This window comes from Ranitomeya imitator, chromosome 6 (genome assembly GCF_032444005.1).
Source record: "Ranitomeya imitator isolate aRanImi1 chromosome 6, aRanImi1.pri, whole genome shotgun sequence".
NCBI lineage: Eukaryota > Metazoa > Chordata > Amphibia > Anura > Dendrobatidae > Ranitomeya > Ranitomeya imitator.
The window spans coordinates 370,553,425-370,573,290 of record NC_091287.1 but is presented as its reverse complement, the minus strand read 5'-3'; the positions used below and the strand labels follow the sequence as shown (position 1 = coordinate 370,573,290).

The window sequence follows — 19,866 nt, the reverse complement described above, 5'->3', positions numbered from 1 at the left end:
CCACCTGTGTGCAATCTAAATGTCACATGGCATGTTAGTATATACACCCTTTTTATGAAAGGCCACAGCCTGTTACACCATTAAGCAAGAGGCACCACTAACCAAACAACACCAACAGGAGATATCTGTGTGAACATATAATCCTTTAAAATATTTTAACTTTTTAAAAATTAAAAAACAATACTCAGATGTAACCTACAATGTTAAAAGGTTTCAACCTGGGGTGCAAAATAATTAACACTCGAGTGTATAGGACCATTCTGAAGGATGATATAGATAGGTCATTTATACCACTCTGGCAAAAATTAAGGGACTACTGCAAAATGTTCAGTTTGTCTGATTATTCTTTTTATATGTATATTTTTGAGTAAAATGTAAATTGTTCTTTTAGTCTGTAAACTTCTGTCAACATGTCTCCAAATTTCCAAGCAATCTTTTTTTTCTGGAAAGGAGAAATGGTCTAAAATAAAAAGCAGTGCTTTCAGACCTCAATAATGCAAAGAAAACAAGTTCATAATAATTTAGAAACAACAATACTTATGTTTTAACTCAGGAAGAGTTCAGTAATCATTATTTTGTGGAATAACCATGATTATTAATCACAGCTTTCATGCATCTTAGCATACTTGCCACCAGTCTTTTACACCGCTTCTGGCGCAAACATTTAAGCAGTTCTTCTTTGTTGATGGCTTGTGACTATCCATCATCCTCTTGACTACATTCCAGAGGGTTTCAATGGGGTTCAGGTCTGGAGGATGGGCTGCTCATGACAGGGTTTTGATGTGGTGGTCTCTTCATTTTTGCCAGAGCTGTATATAGCTATATGCACAGAAAAATAACTAATGTTCCCTAACTGATTGTCTAATCTGGTGCTCCCTAACTGTAGAGTTTGAAACCCTAAAATAAATGTGATTGGTGCCCCTGCTCAACAGCGGCTTTCCCTATCTTTCTCTTTTATACCTTATTGTATTTATAGAATACTGATGGAATATAGATTGAGAAATAGAGTTGAAACAGAGCATAAGCATCACAGATAAAATCCCACCATGACCAAATCTCTGACCCACTCCAACCAAGGAGATCTCTAAACAATTCATTGACAAAGTTGTTGAGAAGTACCAGTCAGGGTTGGGTTATAAAAAAGTTTCCAAATCTCTGATTATCCCTGGGAACACCATCAAATCCATGCATCCATCATGAAATTGAATAAACATGGTACCACAATAAACCTGCCAAGAGATGGACACCCACAAAAACTCACTGTGCCCGAGAAAGGAGTCCTTTAACCGGAGAGAAAGCACAGAGACCAAAGTTAACCCTGAAAGATCTGCAAAGTTCCCAAGCAGAGACTGGAGTATCTGTCCATATGACCACAACAAACAGTACACTCCATAGAGGTGGCCTTTATGGAATATGGAACAGTGGGCAGATAAAAGCCTTTTGTTGCACACAAAAATTGTAAGGCTATTTTGAGCTTGCCAAAATAAATGTGGGAGACTCTCCAAATGTATGGAGGAAGATGCTGTGGTCAGATAAGATTTTTTTTTAAATTAAAAATTTAACTTTTTGGCCACCAAGGTAACCAAGTTCACCAAGGTAAACAAAGTTCACCCCAAGAACACTATCCCCACAGTGTAACATGGTGGTGGCATCATCATGTTTTGGGGATTTTATTTCACAAATGAGACAGGGAAAATGGTCCAAGTCAGAGGAAAGCTGGATAGTGGGAAATAAAGGGATATTCTTGAGAAAAACGTGATTCAGTCTGTCAGTGATTTTAAACCGGTACAGAGGTTCACCTTCCAGAAAGACAATGTCCCAAAGCATAATGAAAATTTACATTTTTTTCACGAAAATGTTGTTTTAGCCTCAAATTTGTTATTTTCACAATGGATAATAGGAGAAAACAGATCCCAAACTGTGTTGGGTAATAGGTCCCTAACGCGAACATACCCAATATGTGGTAAAAAACTTCTGCTTGGGCACATGGCAGAGCTAGGAAAGGATAGAACGATATTTGCCTGGGATAGATTGTGAATGCTGTGCTGCATTTGAAGAGCCTCTGACATGTGAAAACAGCAGAAACCCCCCATAAGTGACCCAATTTTGGAAACTAGATCCCCTCAAGGAATTTATCTAGGGGTGTAGTGAGTATTGTGAACCTATAGGTGCCTCACAGAAATGTATAAAATTGAGACATAGAAATATGACATTTTAGTAGTAAAAATGTAAATTTTGTATTTGCTGCAAATTTGTCAGGTACACAAGGGTTAATAGGTGAAATTAGACCCCATAGTTTATTGCACAAGTTCACCAGAAAGCTATAATGCCCCATATGTTGTCAGAAATTACTGTTAGCCCACATGTCAGGACTCAGAAGGGAGGAGCGCTGTTTAGCTTTTGAAGTACAGATTTTGCTAGAATAGTTTGAGTGACAGTTGAGGAGCCCCGAAGGTGCCAGAATAACCGAAAACCCACAAAGTGACCCCATAGTAGAAATTGCTCCTCTCGATGAATTCAACTACGGCTACATGGACTATGTTGTAACATCCAATTTCAGTTTTTTTTATGGAGTATTGCAAATCTGCTAGTCTAGTATCCATACATTGTGTCCTCACACAGTGTTGAGCCCCCATTTATTATAGCGCCCCCATACATTTTGCCCAGCTTTTCCTTCTGGTGATATGCAACAGCAAATTAAAGACCTTCTCTCCATTAACATAATTCCAAACATGTGGCCGCTGACTGTGGTTTAGGCACAGTTGGTCTCAGAAGGAGGGGGCCTATGGATATGAGAGTGCAGAATTCACTGGATTTTATTTGAATGTCCGGGAACCAATTTATCACTTTTCCAGAGTCTTTGTTCTACCTGTTATGTAGGAACCCCTATAGTTCCAGTGACACATGACCTGAGTAGGAGCTGGTTTTGTTTATGATAAATTATGGTTTTTATTGGTAACATTTTGGGGTACATAACAGTTTTTCATTACTTCCAAAATAAGGCTGGAGCACATTATTGTATTCTACACTGATCACTTATGTCTGGGTTTCGGTGTAAATCCCACAAAATGTGTCTGCTCCGGTGGTATCCATCTTTTTAGGCATGCAGAACTGGGGTCGCCTGCACTTGTGCTCTAAAAAGAGTCCTAAAATGATGGGACACCGCTGGAGCACAGACCAGTCCAAAGAGACTCCATCTGCCTCATAAGTGAGTGGTTCTGTATGGAGTTTTTGTCTGAATCGTGGTTTTAGGGAACTTAAACGGAAACCGCGATGAATGTGAGCGGAGCTTTATCTGATTTTTGGAGGTAGAATGAACAAATAGACAGCAGTACAAGAATAGTTCTTATTTTTATTTGTGTTCGGTTCACTGTGTGATGTAAGTGATAAGGCGGACTTAATCATGATGTTGGTGCGATTCCAGCGATATCAGATTTATATAGTTTTTTTCAGGTTCTCCTGCTATCACACAGTAAAAATGCTTTTTTAGAAAAAAGTAGGGGTTTTTTTGTCGCCATGTTCTGAGAGCTCTTACTTTATTTTTTGGTGAACAGAGCTGTATGATGGCTTATTTTATTTTTAATGGGACAAGTTGCAGATTCTTTTTGCAAAAAGCCAGCAATTTAGTTATTGGGAAAAATGATAAGACCAATTTGTTCGTCTAAAAGCAATATTTTGGCAAAACTGATTTGTTTTTGCATCGTCATATTTGAGAGCTACAGAGCTGATTTGACAGCTATTTTGGGGGGACGGTTTGGTATTTTCATCAATACCATTTTTTTTACATATGACTTTTTGATCGCTTTTTATTCACTTTTTTGTTAGTCACTATATTGAAAAAGTAAAATTTTTTGGCATGGTTTTTAATATGTTTTTTACAGAGTACACAAAAAAACAAATAACATTCCAGCATTATAGGGTGGGTTATTCTGGATGAGGCAATACGATTTTAGCATTTTTGTATTTTTGTATTTTTGTTTTATCATAAATGATGCATTTGGAGTGACAAAATGGATTTTAGTGATTTGTGTGCTTTGTTGTGTGTTTTTTTACTTTCTTACATATTTTATTTTACATTTTTTCATTTTTTTACTTAGTCCTACTGTGGGACATGTACAATTTTTATTTTCATCACTGTACTCATGTACAGCAGTGTATGAGACGGCCAGTAACTCACTAACTGGTGCCTGTGAGGCTGCCGTCACACTAGCAGTATTTGGTCAGTATTTTACATCAGTATTTGTAAACCAAAACCAGGAGTGGAACAAATAGAGGAAAAGTATAATAGAAACATATGCACCACTTCTGTATATATCACTCACTCCTGGTTTTGGCTTACAAATACTGATGTAAAATACTGACCAAATACTGCTAGTGTGACGGCAGTCTGAGACTCAGCTTATAGCTGGAGTCCACATATACTTATGCGGCTAACAGATGTAAATCATTCAGCTGTGGCAAGAAAAACTAAATCTCCGAGCACAATAAAATACTCGGAGGAACCCCGAGCATGCTCGAGAAATCTCGAGTAACGAGTATATTCGCTCATCACTAATATTCACATTTCTTTCTTCTTCAGCACACTATGTGAAATTTCTGCATTGTAATCCAACATATCTTTCTAAGAGTCTTCTCTGTTGGTATGTGCTTTCAACCCCTCCCTTAGAGACACTGCAAATCACAGCATCTGAGAAAGAGGGATTTATTTGCATGCCCCAGAGAAGACTGTGAAAAAACGCCCAGCAGAGATTTTAAGTAGTGTGGCTGAAAAGAAACAAATGTTGATATCTATGCAAATGAGTGACATAGCGCAAAACAGAAAAGGGTGGAAGAATCAGCGCTAGGATTTTTAAAAGGTATTTAGCCCAATTTTTCAGAGCAAGTAACAGGTCCTCATTAAAGAATGCATAGGATTAAAATTCTGCCCAGGAATGGAGAAAGCCTTGGTTTACCTTGGTTACTATGCATGAGGCCGGGGTCACACTGGACCGTAATACGGCCGAGTGCAAGGCAATCAAAAATCGCATTGCACTCGGACCAATGTTACCATATGGGGCCGCTCCCACCAGCCGACTTTTTGTCGGCCGTTTTCATCGGTCCGAGACAATCGCAGCACCTATGGGTGCGAGTGAGACAGCACACACCACTCGGATATCATCCGAGTGATGTGCGCTATAAGCGGACCACAGCAATGGAGATGGAGAAATTCATTTCTCCGCCTCCTCTGCAGCTGTGCTCCGATCCTCCCTGTGCGAGAGAATTGGAGAACAGACGCATGACACTCGGCTCCTGCTCTGCTGCGAGCAGGCGCCGAGTGTCATTAGCATATCGCATCCGATGATCTCGCATCAGATGCAATACGCTAGTGTGACCCCGGCCTTACCCTGAACATTAGAAGGATTGACTAGCTTATGGTTTTCTCTGCAGTGTATTGGAATGGGTATGGCCAGCTGTCTTTGAAGCCAAATTATTAACATGCAATACATATCTAAATTGATCCTTGAGAATCATGTCAAATCTTTTTTTTAATCACAAAATGCTATTTGCATGAATAACTGATGAAAATCATCAAGGAAAAGCTTTGTAAAAGTAAACAAGATTTAACACATTCGCAATATTACATGGCTGGAAGATCTATGGACTATTTATAAGTTTTACGTTTCAGCCTTGGTATTCTAATCTTGGCTAAAAAACTTTTGTTAAAATAGATAATAGATTTAGCTGTCGCTAAAAGGTCAAGATGAAAATACTGAAGCTTGGAGATGCTTTTGAAATAATCCTTGATAAAGAGCATACTTTCGGGGCTTGGAAATAAAATGAAAGACAGTGCTAACAATGAGAGCATGGAATATTGAAATACAGATGAAAATTAATGTTAATGGGATGCTAAAAAGTGTGCTGAAGCACTAGATTTTATGGAGACTATTCAACTCCCAACAACTGAAATAATTAGAAAAATAGTACTGTTTGGTATTTAATGACGGCTCTTACACAGCATTTTTACAATTTGCATTATTGTATTTTGCAAAATGGAAAGGCATTTTATAATATTCTCAACACACTTTCATTGTAAAAGTTTCCTGCCACAACATACCTTAAGACAGATAATTCTCAAGCTATATTCTTCTTTTTGCCTCATATGAAAACTATTAGTTTTTAAAATCATTTAACCCGTTCATCAAAATTGACGATTTCCATTTTTTTACCTTCGTTATTTACTCCCTTTTAATTTTTCCAAAAGCATAGTATTAAGAAGGATATTTTTTTGTGGATCCAGTTTCAATTTTGATGGTCACAGTTAACTTTACCATATAAAGTTCTGAAATCTGGAAAAAAAATGGGTGAAAAAAAGCAGTGTTCACATGTTTTGGGGTTTCTATTTTTTTCAGTGTATTCATTGTGTGGAAAGTAATTTGGATTTTCCAGGTTGGTATGATTACAGGAAAATCAAATTTGCATATATTTAATTATTAGAGATGGGCGCACCTGTGTGGTAAAGCTCAGGGTCTGTACTGGACACCTAGTGTTGATGCTCGGACACCGAAAATAGGCTTTTCCCAGAAATTTGTCACTGTTCTGGTTCAATTTCCTGCTGCGCAATCAACAAGCTTTACTGTGTTGGCACTTCCAGCGTAATCATTGCCATGTCAATTATTGGCATAGCTGTGATTAGCTGACACACTGTGTAAAAAAAAAAGACGTATGATATCATCTATTTTTGATAACCAGCACAGACAAAATCAATAGCTGTGAGCTGCAGCCCGAAGCTTTTAGCTTTAGCTTGGCTGATTATCAAAAATAGATAGGTCCCCATGCTTCTTTTTATTCTTAAAATAAATAATTAAAAAAAATGACTTAAGATCCCTTGCGCAGGCGTGTACTATGGAGGACAGAGAATGAACTTCAATCCAATATTGCAGCCAGCATGCAGCCAGCGGGTAAGGAAAGGGTGAATCAAACACCTGAAAACCCCACCCCTATGGCTGAAAATTGTTCCCTCCAAATTTAGGTGACAGAGCCCCTTTAATATTGATTTCAGTGATCCATTGAGCCCTGACACACAATAACATCCACAAGTTTATTTGAAAAACAAAACAATTAAATCTTTATGAAACGTAAATCCAATTTGCATAATAATTTGGAACACTGTGTAGATGTAGAAGAGTTGGTGATCGTTGTGGGACATATGGATCATTGGTGGACGAGTGATTATACATTAATTTTTTTCGCTTTATTTTTACATTAATAAATGGGTAAAAGAGGAGAGTGTTTATTTCAATTAAAGTGAATCTGTCAACACATTTGACTAATTTATTAATATGGGCATGCTGGCTATAGAATGCTGAAAAAAAGTCCTACCTGTGTGTCTCATGTTAGAAGTCTTGTTGCTGAGAAATCATCTTTTATCATTTTATATACAGGTCCTTCTCAAAAAATTAGCATATAGTGTTAAATTTCATTATTTACCATAATGTAATGATTACAATTAAACTTTCATATATTATAGATTCATTATCCACCAACTGAAATTTGTCAGGTCTTTTATTGTTTTAATACTGATGATTTTGGCATACAACTCCTGATAACCCAAAAAACCTGTCTCAATAAATTAGCATATTTCATCCATCCAATCAAATAAAAGTGTTTTTTAATAACAAACAAAAAAACCATCAAATAATAATGTTCAGTTATGCACTCAATACTTGGTCGGGAATCCTTTGGCAGAAATGACTGCTTCAATGCGGCGTGGCATGGAGGCAATCAGCCTGTGACACTGCTGAGATGTTATGGAGGCCCAGGATGCTTCAATAGCGGCCTTAAGCTCATCCAGAGTGTTGGGTCTTGCGTCTCTCAACTTTCTCTTCACAATATCCCACAGATTCTCTATGGGGTTCAGGTCAGGAGAGTTGGCAGGCCAATTGAGCACAGTAATACCATGGTCAGTAAACCATTTACCAGTGATTTTGGCACTGTGAGCAGGTGCCAGGTCGTGCTGAAAAATGAAATCTTCATCTCCATAAAGCATTTCAGCCGATGGAAGCATGAAGTGCTCCAAAATCTCCTGATAGCTAGCTACATTGACCCTGCCCTTGATGAAACACAGTGGACCAACACCAGCAGCTGACATGGCACCCCACACCATCACTGACTGTGGGTACTTGACACTGGACTTCAGGCATTTTGGCATTTCCTTCTCCCCAGTCTTCCTCCAGACTCTGGCACCTTGATTTCCGAATGACATGCAAAATTTGCTTTCATCAGAAAAAAGTACTTGGGACCACTTAGCAACAGTCCAGTGCTGCTTCTCTGTAGCCCAGGTCAGGCGCCTCTGCCGCTGTTTATGGTTCAAAAGTGGCTTTACCTGGGGAATGCGGCACCTGTAGCCCATTTCCTGCACACGCCTGTGCACGGTGGCTCTGGATGTTTCCACACCAGACTCAGTCCACTGCTTCCTCAGGTTCCCCAAGGTCTGGAATCGGTCCTTCTCCACAATCTTCCTCAGGGTCCGGTCTCCTCTTCTCGTTGTACAGCGTTTTCTGCCACATTGTTTCCTTCCAACAGACTTACCATTGAGGTGCCTTGATACAGCACTCTGGGAACAGCCTATTTGTTGAGAAATTTCTTTCTGGGTCTTACCCTCTTGCTTGAGGGTGTCAATGATGGCTTTCTTGACATCTGTCAGGTCGCTAGTCTTACCCATGATGGGGGTTTTGAGTAATGAACCAGGCAGGGAGTTTATAAAAGCCTCAGGTATCTTTTGCATGTGTTTTGAGTTAATTAGTTGATTCAGGAGATTAGGGTAATAGGTCGTTTAGAGAACCTTTTCTTGATATGCTAATTTATTGAGACAGGTTTTTTGGGTTATCAGGAGTTGTATGCCAAAATCATCAGTATTAAAACAATAAAAGACCTGACAAATTTCAGTTGGTGGATAATGAATCTATAATATATGAAAGTTTAATTGTAATCATTACATTATGGTAAATAATGAAATTTAACACTATATGCTAATTTTTTGAGAAGGACCTGTAGATGACCTCTTCTAGTCCCTGAGGAGGATGGTGCCTGGAAGATTACTGTGCCTCCAAAGCTTATTTTAAATATAAGGAGGAGTTCGATAAGGGGAGTTTAAATTTGACAACAAGGTTATTAATGGAGGTCTGATAAGCGCCTCTCCATAACTAATCCCAGGGCTTAATGTCAGCTGACATTACAAAGCTGACATTAACCCCAAAAACATTTCCCCACCTGATACTGCACCAGGGCAAGTCGTAAAAGCCTGGAAAAACATCAGAACTGGTTCATCTAGTGGATGCACCTTTTCTGGGGCTGCTGCATGCTGCTGTTTTTGGCTGGGGAGGGACAATATCCATGGCTCCTTCCCAGTCTGAGAATACCAGCCCCCAGCTGTCTGCTTTAGCTTGGCTGGTTATCAAAAATCAAGGACCCCGCTATATTTTTTTAAATTATTTATTTAAATAATTTAAAAAACTGACGTAGGGACATCACTATTTTTGATAAGCAATCAAGATAAATCTGACAGCTGGGGGTTGCAACTAATAGACCATTAATTCTATGTAGAATAGAAAATCTCCACCCCCATCTTTCCTCTTTTCTTTAATTGACAGCTGTGGCTCCCTGTAGCCAAAGAAGAGGGGAGACAGATGGAAAACAAGCAGGTGGGAAGGTTTGTAAATGATTGGCCCCATCGTGAAGCACCTAGCACCTGTACATGATACGACTAGTCATTCTGTGCTGATAGAGTCCCTTTAAGATATGGATATTGTATAACACAGATACACAGCTCTAATAACTGTACTGCTTGTGAGAACAAAAGGAGATCTTGAGAACCATTAAAATATAGAAAAGTATATTGAAAAGCTGCATCATTGTTATAATTAAAAAGAAAATGCCAAAACGGATACCATTTTAAGGCTTTTGCCAATGTCCTCTGGTTCCCACCATTCCTTCCTTATGGCATTGCAATATGATACACAGTATGTGACATTCATGGTCAATCACAGCTTGCCATCAGAATACCAGGATCAGGCTATGCATAACATATCATGGAGGATAAAATGACTGCTGTAGCAAATATTCTATTGCCAAAATATAATGCATTGCTTTAAAGGACCCATGCAGTAGACCATATTATCAGTCCAAGTGCGATCCTACATAACATCGGATCACACCTGGACCAATGTGAGTCTATACGGTCGTGTACATGCCCGATTTTTTTCTTTGCATGCCTGAAATGGATTCTATATTTGGATCTTACTCAGCTATGCAAATAAATGAGTGCATGAAAATCATCAGACTGCACTTAGTTTACATGTATGTGCAGTCCGATTTCTGTGAACTGACAGAATGGAGAAGTTGGAGAATTTTTGTTCTCCATCTCCTCAACGTGTGCTTCATTCTAGAGAATTGAATAACACTATGCTAATACTCAGATTAGTCTGATCAGCATGTCATTTGCATAATCGGTGTAGAATCTTTAGCACCCGCCCAAACTATGAATGATATATAAAGGAACATGCCAGCATCCTGGGAATACTGAGGTATCATTATGTATATTTTATTTTACATTTAGCCTCAAAATAACCTGTTTTTTAGTTTTACCAAAAACTCTAAGTCATAATAAGATGACTTGAAAGTTTGTCATATTGCTGTGTAAATTTTAAATCTTAATATCTGAAATGTCTAAACAAATTATGAGCTTTTAATGTCAAAATAAGTTTTAACATTTAAGACTAGTGTAGCAAGGTCAAACATTGTACTTAGTTTTTGGAAATGGGAAATCTTCCATTAACGTGAGGAATATTCCCATATCTCCAAAATCTTGATTATACATGTCATGCGGCATTAACCTGTGGATAAATGTTTACTCATGATTTACCTTTCTTTCTCCAGAGTCTGAACAGTATTATGTGCCTGAATCCTTGCCTGTTGGCTCAACAGTGGCAAGGATTAAAGCAGCAGATGCTGATATTGGAGAAAATGCAGAGATGGAATATAAGATTGTCGATGGTGATATGGACGGAGTGTTTAAAATCTCTGTAAATAAAGATACCCAAGAAGGAATTGTTGCAGTTCAGAAGGTACAATTGTGTTTCTTTTAATTTTTGTTTTATTTTGATTTTTCTGTTTTAATGAAGATATGCCTCATCACTCCTAGAAGTTTATTATGTGGAGTATTTTTATTACCTTACTCCAGGCTTCTGTAGAATAAATGATAAGTCAAAGGAGTTAGTTATTAGTTTAGAAAAACAAACCAACGGGAGCAGATGTTTAAATACAGTAAATACCACCACTGCTTCAGCACCAATGCTGTAATGGGTCCTTGTTTTTTTTTTTTTGTGGAGCGAGGACATACCATTTTAGTACTATCCTCAGCGATGACTTGTAATACATGTCAATATTATTGCTCAAGTTTTGGATTGGCTGCAGTGGTCATTTACTGCCGCATCAGTTAATTGTTCCAGTAAACTAAATAAAGACTACAAAAGACCACAAAAGCATAAATACTTGAGCAATAGGTGATTTAATAGGCGAGTCGTGTTTTTTATTTTTTTTTTATAGCTAGTTTAATTTCTTGAACTCTCAAACAACCCATTAAATTTTTTTCTTTTTCTGAGCAGCTTTCCTAGAATTACGTTTTTCTTTTTAAAGCCTAGTGGTTTAGTATATAAATAAGTAGAGGTGAAAAGGATCCAACGAGATCCATATTTTCTAAATAATGTGCATTTTACCAGGAAATTTGATAGCAGCAAATTTATTTTCCCAAAAATTTAATTTTCCTTATTATGCTTTGAGTTTTGGAGAGATATGAGGACATAATAAATGTTAGATATAGAAAGAAAAACAAAACAACTAAAGACTTCAATGTAAAACTCCACTGCTAACTGTTCCCTGTACAGGTCCAGGCTACTCTTCTGACCATTGCCGCATGCATAAACCCTGAGCATTTTCATGATAAGCCATATTTCCAGCTGCAACTTGGCCAGGGATGTGCCCAAGTGTTGTCACAGCTTGAAGTCCTGGAATAGTGTGAATTACAAGCTCTAGGTGCTTTAGGTCACAGTAACTTTGCAATGCACATGCGCGGAGATGTCCCATTCCTGGCTTAAAGTTTTCTTTATAATTTGCACTCTAGACCGTGACTTCCGGCTGTGACTAGGGTTGTCAAACAGGAATACTGTTAAAATGCCAAAGATTTTAGCATGCATCGATATGGAGCAGATCGAACCATGTATATACTCCAGCTCAAGATAAATGGTAAAAAACTTTTTCTTTATTGATCCAACGTAATAAAAACAGGATAATCCTTACAGATGGCAGACAGAATAAGTGATTGCGCAGAGAACAGCTATGCGTTTCGACCACAACGGGTCTTACTCATGCCTAGATAATCTCAGAAATGGTAGCTATATATATAGCACCCTAGAACCTATCACAAGCATTTCATCCGTCACATGACTAAATACACAGGTCCTGGAAGTGCATAAAAGACAAATACAGATAGTATGGTAGCTATATACATTGGGGCAAAAAAGTATTTAGTCAGTCAGCAATAGTGCAAGTTCCACCACTTAAAAAGATGAGAGACGTCTGTAATTTACATCATAGCTAGACCTCAACTATGGGAGACAAACTGAGAAAAAAAAATCCAGAAAATCACATTGTCTGCTTTTTTATCATTTTATTTGCATATTATGGTGGAAAATACCGTATATACTCGAGTATAAGCCGAGATTTTCAGCCCATTTTTTTGGGCTGAAAGTCCCCCTCTCGGCTTATACTCGAGTCATATACCCGGGTGTCAGCAGGGGAGGGAGAGCGGGGGCTGTGTAGTCATACTTACCTGCTCCCAGCGCGGTCCCTGCAGTCCCTGGCTTCTCCGGCGCTGCAGATTCTTCCTGCACTGAGCGGTCACATGGCACCGCTCATTACAGAAATGAATAGGCAGCTCCACCCCCATAGGGGAGGAGCCGCATATTCATTTCTGTAATGATCGGAGCCATGTGACCGCTCAATTACAGGAAGAAGCTGCAGCGGCGGAGAAGCCAGGGACTGCAGGGACCGCGCCGCAGCAGGTAAGGGGAGCGCAGCGCTATAATTACCTGCTCCTCGCTCCGGCTCCATCTGCAGCATCCTCTAGCAGTGACGCTCAGGTTAGAGGGCGCTGTGACGTAGTCAGTGCGCGCCCTCTGCTGAGCGTCAGTGCTGGAGACGGAGCCGCACGAGGAGCAGGTAATTATTGAAAGCGCCGGCGTCCTGAGAAGAGAGGTGAGTATGTGATTTTTTTTTTTTATGGCAGCACCAGCAGCATTCTAAGGAGCACCTATGGGGCCATAAAGGTGCAGAGCATATATGGGGCACAGCATTATAAGGAGCACCTATGGGGCCATAAAGGTGCAGAGCATATATGGGGCACAGCATTATAAGGAGCATCTATGGGGCCATAAAGGTGCAGAGCATATATGGGGCACAGCATTATAAGGAGCACCTATGGGGCCATAAAGGTGCAGAGCATATATGGGGCACAGCATTATAAGGAGCATCTATGGGGCTATAAAGGTGCAGAGCATATATGGGGCACAGCATTATAAGGAGCACCTATGGGGCCATAAAGGTGCAGAGCATATATGGGGCACAGCATTATAAGGAGCATCTATGGGGCCATAAAGGTGCAGAGCATATATGGGGCACAGCATTATAAGGAGCACCTATGGGGCCATAAAGGTGCAGAGCATATATGGGGCACAGCATTATAAGGAGCACCTATGGGGCCATAAAGGTGCAGAGCATATATGGGGCACAGCATTCTAAGGAGCATTTATGGGGCCATAATCAAAGGTGCAGAGCATATATGGCACAACATTATAAGGAGCATTTATGGGGCCATAATCAAAGGTGCAGAGCATTCTATATAGCACAGTTGTATATGGAGCATCTATGGGGCAATAATGAACGGTATGGAGCATCTATTTTTATTTTTGAAATTCACCGGTAGCTGCTGCATTTTCTACCCTAGGCTTATACTCGAGTCAATAAGTTTTCCCAGTTTTTTGTGGCAAAATTAGGGGGGTCGGCTTATACTCGGGTCAGCTTATACTCGAGTATATACGGTAAGTATTTGGTCAGAAACAAACAATCAAGATTTCTGGCTCTCACAGACCTGTAACTTCTTCTTTAAGAGTCTCCTCTTTCCTCCACTCATTACCTGTAGTAATGGCACCTGTTTAAACTTGTTATCAGTATAAAAAGACAACTGTGCACACCCTCAAACAGTCTGACTCCAAACTCCACTATGGTGAAGACCAAAGAGCTGTCAAAGGACACCAGAAACAAAAAAATAGTAGCCCTGCACCAGGCTGGAAAGACTGAATCTGCAATAGCCAACCAGCTTGGAGTGAAGAAATCAACAGTGGGAGCAATAATTAGAAAATGGAAGACATACAAGACCACTGATAATCTCCCTCGATCTGGGGTTCCACGCAAAATCCCACCCTGTGGGGTCAGAATGATCACAAGAACGGTGAGCAAAAATCCCAGAACCACGCGGGGGACCTAGTGAATGAACTGCAGAGAGCTGGGACCAATGTAACAAGGCTTACCATAAGTAACACACTACGCCACCATGGACTCAGATCCTGCAGTGCCAGACGTGTCCCACTGCTTAAGCCAGTACATGTCCGGGCCCATCTGAAGTTTGCTAGAGAGCATTTGGATGATCCAGAGGAGTTTTGGGAGACTGTCCTATGGTCTGATGAAACCAAACTGGAACTGTTTGATGGAAACACAACGTGTCGTGTTTGGAGGAAAAAGAATACTGAGTTGCATCCATCAAACACCATACCTACTGTAAAGCATAGTGGTGGAAACATCATGCTTTGGGGCTGTTTCTCTGCAAAGGGGCCAGGACGACTGATCCGGGTACATGAAAGAATGAATGGGGCCATGTATCGTGAGATTTTGAGTGCAAACCTCCTTCCATCAGCAAGGGCATTGAAGATGAAACGTGGCTGGGTCTTTCAACATGACAATGATCCAAAGCACACCGCCAGGGCAACGAAGGAGTGGCTTCGTAAGAAGCATTTCAAGGTCCTGGAGTGGCCTAGCCAGTCTCCAGATCTCAACCCTATAGAAAACCTTTGGAGGGAGTTGAAAGTCCGTGTTGCCAAGCGAAAAGCCAAAAACATCACTGCTCTAGAGGAGATCTGCATGGAGGAATGGGCCAACATACCAACAACAGTGTGTGGCAACCTTGTGAAGACTTACAGAAAACGTTTGACCTCTGTCATTGCCAACAAAGGATATATTACAAAGTGTTGAGATGAAATTTTGTTTCTGACCAAATACTTATTTTCCACCATAATAAATTGTTAAAAAAACAGACAATGTGATTTTCTGGATTTTTTTTCTCAGTTTGTCTCCCATAGTTGAGGTCTACCCATGATGTAAATTACAGACGCCTCTCATCTTTTTAAGTGGTGGAACTTGCACTATTGCTGACTGACTAAATACTTTTTTGCCCCACTGTATATAGCACCCCAGAACCTATCACAAGCATTTCATCCGTCACATGACTAAACACACAGGTCCTGGAAGTGCATAAAAGACAAATACAGATAGTGCATATAAAAGTAAAATAACGCATACATAAATGCAAAATATAAAATTGTCAAACCTACCTATTGCCCTAATTAGCAATAATGGTAAAGTATTTTGTTTCTTTTATTCATACCCGCGGGGAAGCGAGTGTTCAGACTGTACATCCAAAACGCCTCCCTAGTAAGTAGGCGTCTTTTTATATCACCCCCGCGGCTTTGAGGAAAAACTCTCTCTATGCCGTGTACTCTAAGAGCTGCGGTGTCTCCATTATGTGTCATACCGAAGTGTTTGGATACCATTGAGATATTCCTATTAATCATGTTGTAATTTTTTGCGTCCCTGAGATGTTCGGAGACGCGTGTTTTCAACTTTCTTGATGTGCACCCTATGTATGAAATTTTGCAAATTAAACAGTCCATTTTGTAGATCACATTTTTATTGTGACAATTTATAAAACTATTAATTTTGTAACTTATAGTTTTTTTGGTATTTTGAAAGGTGTTGCCTACACAAGAATGTGCACAGGTACTGCAAGCCGCAGTGCCGCATCTAAAGAAACCCTTGCATTCAAGCCAGGTTTTGGATCCTGATTTAGTCAGAAACGAATTCAGAGCTACTAGATCCCCAATAGTTCGAGCCCTTCTCGCCACCACATTAACCCCATCTTTAATTTTCCTTATTATGCTTTGAGTTTTGGAGAGATATGAGGACATAATAAATGTTAGATATAGAAAGAAAAACAAAACAACTAAAGACTTCAATGTAAAACTCCACTGCTAACTGTTCCCTGTACAGGTCCAGGCTACTCTTCTGACCATTGCCGCATGCATAAACCCTGAGCATTTTCATGATAAGCCATATTTCCAGCTGCAACTTGGCCAGGGATGTGCCCAAGTGTTGTCACAGCTTGAAGTCCTGGAGTAGTTTGAATTACAAGCTCTAGGTGCTCGTTGTGACATCACAGTAACTTTGCAATGCACATGCGCGGAGATGTCCCATTCCTGGCTTAAAGTTTTCTTTATAATTTGCACTCTAGACCGTGACTTCCGGCTGTGACTAGGGTTGTCAAACAGGAATACTGTTAAAATGCCAAAGATTTTAGCATGCATCGATATGGAGGTATGCACCTACACTCTTCATATTGCATCCGAGAGGAAGAAGCGGCCATCATATGATGCCCCAAAATGATTGTTCATGCAAGTACACTGCAGCAGTCATTTTCAATAATTGCTATTTACAATAATGAAGAGTGATGACACACATAAGATTATCCATTCTCAAATCAGTGTTATTAAAGAACAGTACTCAAGAAATTTTATATATTTTTTTCTTATAAGTGAATTCAATGTTTTATAGAATTTATGATAAGTAACTTTGAAGTGAATTCATAGGAAAATAGTTATGAAATCAATTGAAGCTTTATTATTTCATCATTGATGCTTCATATTAATGATGGGTGAACCCCTAGATGTTAGGTTCCAGTGAGTTGAGCCAAACATTTAAGTAAAGTTCAGTTCAGGATCCAGAACAGTACAACATCCTGAACCTGCACCCAATTCAGATCAAAGGGGGCTCAAAAATCCATTCTTTGCCACGCTATCATGCAGATGACCTCTGATCAGTGGTAAGACCATTACCGCCGGTCAGAGAGCCGTGGTTTTCACAGCAGCTGTGACCGGAGGTAAAATGGTCATATATTCATCAAATGCCACCTACACTATAAATAAATACATTTAAAGAAACCAGAGTTGGTTCCCTTCTAGTTTTGATAATCAGCATGACAAAATTGATAGCTGCGGCCTGCAACCCTCAGCTGTCAGCTTTATTATGGCTGGTTATCAAGAATAGAGGGGTCGCCATTCCACTTTTATTAATTATTTAAACAAATAATTAACACAAAAATGACATGTGGTCCCCCCATTTTTGGCAACCAGCAAAGCTTAAGCATACAGCTGTGGGCTGGTATTCTCAGCCTTGTATGGACCATGATTATTGGCCTTCAGCCTAAAAATAGCAGCCCACAGCTGTCCCAGAAAAGGTGTATCCATTAGATGCACCAATTCTAGCACTTTGTCAGCTCTTCCCACTTGCCCTTTGCCAGTGGCAAGTGAGGTCAATATTTGTACCCCCACTTGTCACTGCCACAGGGCAAGAGGGATGAGCTGGGCAAAGCACCAGAATTGGTGCTTTTAATGCATGCGCCTTTTCTGGGGCATCTGCAGGCTACTATTTTTAGGTTGGAGAGGGCCAATATCCATGGTCCCTTCCTAGTCTGAGAATATCATCCCCCAGCTGTCTACTTTAGCTTAGCGGGCTATCAAAAATGGGGGGACCCCATATCAGTTTTTAAAATTGTTTATTTAAATAATTTAGAAAAACAGAATGTTGTCCCCTCTATTCTTGAAATCCAGCCATAATAAAGCTAACAGCTGAAGGTTGCAGCCCACAGCTGTCAGTTTTGCCCTGCTGACTATCAAAAACATAGATTAACCCACGTCATTTAAAAAAAAAAATATTTATTTATAGCGCAGATGCTGGCTGATTAATACCCAAATAATTTGCCGAATGCTCTCTGTTATTAGCAGCAGAAGGTGTAGGCCAGTGTTCCCCAACTCCAGGCCTCGAGGTCCACCAACAGTGCAGGTTTTCAGGATTTCCTTAGTATTGCACAGGGGTTGGAATCCTGAAAATCTGCACAAGGGATGTACTGGAAGTCCTCTCATATGAGTAGAGGGTGGAAATGTTAGGCTTGTTTAGCTTAGATAAAAGACATCTCAGAGGAGATCTCATTTATATGTATAAACACATGTGTGGTCAATACATAGGAATAGCACATGACTTATTTCTTGCAAAATCCATACTAAGGATCAGGGAGAACTAAATACTGGTGGAAGAAATACAATTCTGGCAGCTAAAAAGGAAAGGGTTCTTTACAAGTAATGGGTGAGCACTAAATTGCTCGGGAGCTAATAATTGCCCACGGTAGGGTGTCCCCCTGGATACAAGGTATATGGATGTTTAAACATTCAGTAAATAAATATATATTGCCATGTGGCCAGAGTATAAGACAAGTCATTCATATGCCATGATAAAATCAAACAATACCTTGTGATGGAACAGACTCTGGAGTCACCCGCCCACCAACATCCGTATACCTTGTATCCAGGGGGACACCCTATTGTGGGCAATGATTGATGCTGGTCTTATCTTTTACAATCTTTAAGCCCCATATCCATCTTGTCTGTATACAATCTTTTATAAATGTTTAATAAAGGTGATGATGTTTTTTGGATCTATGACTGCTTGGGTTCTTCTGAGTTTATCAGGGTAATGACTTGTAGATAAGGCAAAATAATTAAACCTCAACAAAAATGTTCCTCCACCACTTGGGCTATGTTCACACACAGCATTTTGATGTGTTTTTCAACTTTAACATTGCTTTCAACCAGTACAAAGGCAATTCACTGGGAAATGTCATTGTAACATTTAACAACCCTAGCTGGCCATGTGGTGTGTGACACTTAAAGAGACACATCTTGTTTCATTTATGAATGAGGGACTCATAAAGTCAAAAAGCATATTTTTAGAGGGGCATCAGGCGGCATTATTATTCTTAAAGGGCCATTATTAAACAGTGGGTCTTCAATGCTGTTATTGCCTATGCAGTGAGTGGCTGGGAATTACGACGCACACCAATACCCCTTTCACGAGAGGTACAGGAGGGCTTCCTGAAAAAAATGTTGCATTGAATGCAAGGCCTGTCCTGCTATCAAGTCTTATGCAACCCAAAAATCCTTTGAACCCATGTACTGGATGGCCACAGGAAAATCCACTTCACATTTATTCATTTTGTACTCCCATACGGTTTTCTTATGCATTGACTGCAAGGCCTTCATTGCTACCAAGTCATATGAACCCCAGGAAGCCTTTGAACCCAGGTACTGGATGGCCACAGAAAAACCCACTTCACATTCTCCAGTTGGTCCTGCCATACTGTTTCCATATGCATTGAATGCAATGGCTGCCTTGACCCTAATTTGCATGCACCCCAATCCCCCCTTGGAAGAAACGTGGAGGAGGGCCTCATAAAAAAAACTGTCCCACTACAAAAGTGAGGGTCTCCTAGAAAAGTAATGCGTATACACTAAGTGATTTTCTAGTGGAAATGGATGATGAAACATGAAGGAAGGCATCATTAAAAAATAGGCACAATTTAAAGGAGCGGGTGTCCTAGACTTGTAATGCTCA

General features: G+C 39.8%; 1 protein-coding gene across 2 annotated transcripts in view; it reads left to right on the top strand.

Annotated features, from left to right (window-relative positions):
• The window catches only part of LOC138642675 (cadherin-7), a 596,493-nt gene that overhangs the window by 371,622 nt on the left and 205,005 nt on the right, over positions 1–19,866 (top strand). For both annotated transcript variants that reach the window (XM_069730993.1, XM_069730992.1), the window contains exon 6: positions 10,915–11,102. In XM_069730993.1, coding sequence (XP_069587094.1) covers positions 10,915–11,102 — 188 coding nt within the window. The remainder of the gene's footprint in view (positions 1–10,914; positions 11,103–19,866) is intronic.